Consider the following 6,032-nt stretch of genomic DNA (forward strand, 5'->3'; position numbering starts at 1 on the left):
GCATTTAAAATGTTGCTTAGCTTTACTTATTTGTACTCGCTGAAAGTGCACAGGTATTAGATTCAAAATATATTGAATGAAAGTACTTGTGCTCATTATGCAGAATGACCCATTTCAGAATAATAAATATTACATTATTGGATTATAATTATTGATGCATTTGTGTACTCATCACTTTAATGTTGCTGCTGGTAAAGGTGGAGCTGCCTCTGAGATGTAGTGGAGCAGAAAGTAGAAAGTAGCACAAAATCGAAACACTCAAGTAAAGCAGAAGTGTGTCAAAGTAGGTACAGTATAATGAGTAAATGTATTTAGTTACCGCTGCATTCACCTACCGTCAGGCTTTGTTCAGGCACTTTTGTGTTCTCACAGGAATGAAGTCTTGTGTATACTAGCTAACTAACAGTTCCATATTTCATGATTTCATAATGGATCAATGATTAGATGTCAGTTCTATTGAAAGAACTGACATAAAGGCAATATTGGGGCAAGTCCAGTGTCACTAAGGTGGGTTCTTCATTATCATTTTGTTTTCAACTGTACATTGCAGCAGAATCTGAACAATCTGTGTCCTCTTCTGCAGACTGGTGATATTTATTTCTGCTGTGTACTGTAGATAGTCTATTGGAAATGATTTGAACAATGGGTACCATTGTTGTTACAGACTGGATTTTGTGTGCCTTCTTCTGAACGTTCATTATTTGCGTTTCTAGATCATTCTGTAGAACTAGTTAAATGATAAATATGCATTTTAATACACGTTCTTACCTGATCTTTGTTCTCTTACCCACTGGTAGGTGGGGTTAGACTTAGACTTAGACTTAGACTTTCTTTATTTTATCCCCCATAGGGGGAAATTTTCTTGTTACAGCAGCAACAATATAAACAGGGAGAGTGAAAGAAACAAAGCAATAGAGAAGACAAAAAATAGCAAATATAAATATAAATATAAATATAAATATAAATATAAATATAAATATAAATATATATATATGGATTGTGATGAAATGAAATAAATATTTACACCATAGGATAATTACACTGTAGACAGGAATGGAATGGCATGGATGGTAGGCAGTATATTAACATCAGCCAGTGATGCTGGTGTTAAAGAGTCTGATGGCTGATGGGAGAAATGACCTGCGGTAGCGTTCCTTCTTGCAGGGTGGGTGCCTCAGCCTGCTGCTGAAAGGGTTGGGCTCCAGAGCCCCACGACAAAATAGGTATAAATGATTGATGAGTTCTCTGTCTATATATATATTTTTTTAACCATAAATATTGACATTTAAATATTTGAACTCTCCCCATAAATGTGCCACAATGATTAATAAGTAACAGGATTATTTTTTTTGCTCTCTAAATATTTCTAAATATAACTAATCACATCGGAGGCATGTGATTGGAACAAGTATATCTGTTGTTTGGAAAATGAAGAGCTGGCTCTTACAAAACTTTATCATAACATCATTTACAGTCATCTTTGGGTTTGGGGATGATTTCAAATCATTCCAAATCAAAAGGCTGAAGTCAAAGTAAAGTCGTGAGACACTGCTGTTAAAACCAAAGATGAGTTGAAAGTTTGTTTTTTTTTCATTTTTGTTTTGTGTCATTTCTAAAGTCGCGACTCATTCATGACTCATGTCTTGCCCGGATCCAAGCCATGTGACTTGAGTCCACACCTCTGTCTTTTACTATTTTGCTGCTCAAAATGGACCTGACTTCAGGCAGCATGCTGGCTCAAAGTAGAATCCATTCTGCAGAAAATATTTTTTTTCTTCCATTGAAAGCAATACTACACACATTCAGTCTTGTAAGCATTTTAAAATCAATAAATCAATCAGTGAAAATGTCCCCTCTTCTTTATTTAACATATCCCAAATATGACTTCAAATATGTCGGTTTTCGTGTTAGACTTGTCAGTATACAACAGTACACAAATATAAGTTATTCTTTTAACAATTTCTGTTCAGTCATTGGTGAGCAAATGTTTAACGCTCTCAAGGAAAAAGACAAAAATAACAATGAAAATCAGAAGTGAAGGTTTGGCCACATGGTGGCAACATATGGTTGTGTTCAGTTGTCATCATCATCGTCATCAAAGACATCCGCGACAGTCCTGTGGATGGACAGACAAACAGAGATTACAGACTGGGCTGCATAAATGTTCCAACAGGCTTCATATCTGTGTAAATGTGTCTTACTTGTAGATTGAGCCAGTCACTTCATCAAGAAAACCTCCTGTATAAAAAGACAACGTAAGCATGAGCTTGAGCCTCAAATGCCTCACAATTGTTGGGCAACAAGAAAAGATTAGAAAGGTCTGATGGATAATGAATCCAATATAATATGATATTTGTCAACGTGACAGCTCTACTCACCAGGCTGGCAAAGAGTTTGGCAAGCAGGACACACGTGGCAGAAACTGCACATCTGTGAACAAAACAGAAAGTAATGAGTAGAAAAAAGAAGAGTCAGGAATGTAAATGGATCCATAGTATCAGGAGAAGCCTAATCCATGTGTGTGTTACCAACCTGCTTCAAACACGAGGTGAGATTATCCTACCACTGGTTGCTTCACACAGCTACAAAGGCGTTTGCATGTGTATGCTCATATGTTAGATGTACGGAAGCCCATTTTGTCAACAAAAAAACAAATCAAATGTTAAGAATGATGAACATGAAAGTACTCATGGGCCACAGCAAAGAGGGGCCACGCCTATAGAGAGGGTCTACCCCTATCTGAGTGACAGAGTTACACCAGTGGTCGGCCGACTGTTTGTTTCTCCATTGGCTGTTGCTCTTTCATAATGAGTAGGCACGTGAGTAAGGAGACTGACTGACTGGACAGTGGAGATAAGGTTCAACATGGTGGGGCCCTGTTTCCAGTTGTTCGTGGCAAGACTTTCTCTGACATTTTGTACAAGGAAATTCCACAGATTGAAAGAAAAAACGTAGACTTCTCTGTTGCTAATCGAACTGGATTACCCTTGTGGTGGATGAACCAAAAAGTACAGAGAGATTTATTGGACTTGGAAGCTGCCAATCACCATCGCCATCAACAACCAGTAATTACATAACATAAATTAAAAAAACAGCTGGTATTACTGGTAGGGGGCACTAAAATTATTATATGGAGCAACAGATACGCAACATGGAAAGCAACATTGTCAGTAGTTGTTAAGATGTCTGTTGGAGACTGTCTAATTTCCGAATTGACCTACTGATCATCACCATTCTGAGACAAGACACAGTTTCAGTTTGATGATTTGGCTCTCTGTATAAATCAAATGGACAAGTGAAAGCTGATGTACTTTGAGCTTGTGATTTTGGTCTTTTAGATGTAGACAAATGTCCTGTCAGGTTGTGTAGCCTATGTTTGTGTGATTTTGATGGTCGTACGAGCCGCACTATTCTGTATTATAATATGTGCTATTTGCATTTTCAAGCACAGTTTTTCATCAGGGTTGTGAGTTTCCCCCCTATCCCGAGTATAGCAAAGGTTAGTCCCACCTCTAGGCTGCCTCTGATTGGCCTGACCCTGATATTCTTATTCTAACCCCAACCATGTGACTCCTTATACCTAAACCTACCCAACCATAGCTCTCCATGCTTATCCCTAACAAATGAAGGGTCTTCACATTTTATGTCAGCATTCTTAAGCGTGTACAGACACACTTGCAGGCACAAAAATTTATAATTTTTTGCTAATGTTTTTTTTTTTCTAATTTTGATGTAGGTTCATGTTTTAGGTTCACTGAATCCTATTTGATGAAGAGAATGTGTGGTATCGCACTAATGATATATAGTATAATATGTATATGTATGACAAAAAGTTGATTAAGATTTTCAGTTGCTTTGGGGTTAGATGGCTTTATAAAATGCCCCAAATATACAGTGTTGCCCATAAAGTTGGAATAATTGTTCAATACCCCCAATTTTGTTAAAGCCTGAATACACAGTTTGCAAAGGTTAATTGTGGTTTAAGTTTCACTGTGATATGTTTGGAAGAGTTTGATCAATAAAGTTGAGAAGATATACACTTTATTTATCAAGAACAAATCACATTATCACAATCATTTCATGAGAAGAGGTAAAAAACATTTTATTCCAACTTTATGGGCAACAGTGTATATATATTTGTATATTTTCTCACCTTGCAGTGTTCACAGTGTTCAGACTTGTCTCCCTCTTCACAAGGACATTCGTCACAGCTGTCACAGTGCTGGGAGAAGAAACATTTTGTTAAAAAGAAATCTAGACAACAGATCATCAGAGAGGGCAGATTTTGAACAGTATCAACAGAGTGGAGTTTAATCTTTAGCACATCACTTCTTCCATCACTACATATTGTGATGGTTTCAGATAGTCTCTAGTTTTATGACTGAGCTTTGATTTTCTCAAATTTTATTTCAGACATACCTCACAGAATTCACAATATGAGCACACAGAGCCCTTGTGATAAGCATCATCGTCGTCGTCGTCATCGTCGTCGTCGTCGTCATCGTCATCATCATCTGCACATAATATTGATAATAAATGTATGATTTAAAAAAAAATGCACACATAGAATAACTTTTAGACTACTGTTTAGAGAGACAAAGAAAGTCCATATAAAGCCAGAATATAAAATACACAGATATGTCTCCTTTTTGGGGGTTCCACAGGGCCACTGGCATCTGATTGCAATGAACTCTGTGCGATGCAGTGCATTTATTTTTTATTAAATTGCATGTTTAGCGAGTATCACAGAGAAAGTTGCTAATAATGCTCATTATTATGATAATGATGAAATCCCTACTATTAAATCAGATTTCCAAGAAAAGCCTAAATTTTGAAATTAAAGCCAGAAATCTGAAAAAAGTCTGAACTCTCCAAATAAACTCATAATTCTGGGAAAGAAGTCGTCATTCTTTACTACTTTTCCTACAGTTTCACATATGAAGAATATCTTTGTTTCTCTTAAACTACAGGCCACATTTTCTATGGTCTTAATTATAAACTGAAAATGTATGGTTACTATCAACTGAAAACCAGAAATCCCTGAACAGTGTCATGTAATCTGTCTTTTGCTTTTTTCATTGTCTGAGATGTCAGCACAGAGATGACACCTGTGCTGGTTTTTGAGGCTGTAGATTGCAGTCTAGATTGCACATTTCTGGTCATACACAGATAAATAGATAAACAAAGTGGACTAAACATTAGAAACGCCTTTCCGTGCAAGATAAGATTACCAACCAGGCAAAGAGGACACCTTGTTGATGTGTCTTGTGTCAAAATACAGTTTGAGGACCTTTACTGTTCTAACTGAGATGTGCTCTGATTCAATCAGATATAGGAATAGGAATCAGATATAGAATAGGTTGGTGTTTGTGGCCGAGTGCTGTGTGAACTGTGTATGATGAGCAGAGAGTGGGTGGAAGGCAGGTCAGAGGTCCCATGGCTCATTTTTGCTCCAGGGCCTCCTTGGGCCTCTGCTTATACTATTTAACTTACTTAGAAGTATTCTTTGGTACTGTGTCACACACCACCACTATTGGTGCTTTTCCATTACGCAGTTTTAGCTCTACTCGCCTCGCCTCTACTCGGTTTGGGTCATTTTCCATTACAATTGCGTACCATCTCAACGTGGGTGGGGTCGTCATAGCAAGCAAACTCCAGTGGCGTAATTTGTGTGTGGCACAAACACAAACACAACTAAGGACATCGTTCACAGAAATAATAAAAACGCCCGGTCGCTGTTTCCAGGGTTTTAAAAATGGCGGGTGTGATTCTTGTGAACGAGTCACTCTCATGATTCATGATGTCACTTCCTGACCAATCAGTGGACTGCTGTATGTTGACGTCACATTTTCGGCTCGACTCAGCTCACTTGGAACCCTGACCGAGTAGGTACTAAAAAAGTACCAGGTACTATCACCTAGTGGAAAACCATAAAGACCGAGTCGAGTCGAGTGGAGCCGAGCCGAGTAGGTGCTAGTGGAAAAGCGCCATATATGTCTATGGGTCTAACAGCTGTGGGTGCAGATGTTTTC

At 37.9% G+C, this 6,032-nt stretch overlaps 1 protein-coding gene across 1 annotated transcript in view; it reads right to left on the minus strand.

Moving 5' to 3' along the window:
- Nucleotides 1–1,841: 1,841 nt before the first annotated feature.
- LOC139216231 (uncharacterized) overlaps nucleotides 1,842–6,032 on the minus strand; it is an 8,254-nt gene continuing 4,063 nt past the window's right edge. Inside the window, exons 2-6 of the mRNA XM_070847310.1 lie at nucleotides 4,420–4,514; nucleotides 4,154–4,222; nucleotides 2,379–2,430; nucleotides 2,202–2,238; nucleotides 1,842–2,116 (exon numbers count right to left, since the gene is read on the minus strand). Coding sequence (XP_070703411.1) covers nucleotides 2,074–2,116; nucleotides 2,202–2,238; nucleotides 2,379–2,430; nucleotides 4,154–4,222; nucleotides 4,420–4,514 — 296 coding nt within the window. The 3' untranslated portion in view covers nucleotides 1,842–2,073. The remainder of the gene's footprint in view (nucleotides 2,117–2,201; nucleotides 2,239–2,378; nucleotides 2,431–4,153; nucleotides 4,223–4,419; nucleotides 4,515–6,032) is intronic.

The sequence above is a fragment of the Pempheris klunzingeri genome, chromosome 17, assembly GCF_042242105.1.
Source record: "Pempheris klunzingeri isolate RE-2024b chromosome 17, fPemKlu1.hap1, whole genome shotgun sequence".
NCBI lineage: Eukaryota > Metazoa > Chordata > Actinopteri > Acropomatiformes > Pempheridae > Pempheris > Pempheris klunzingeri.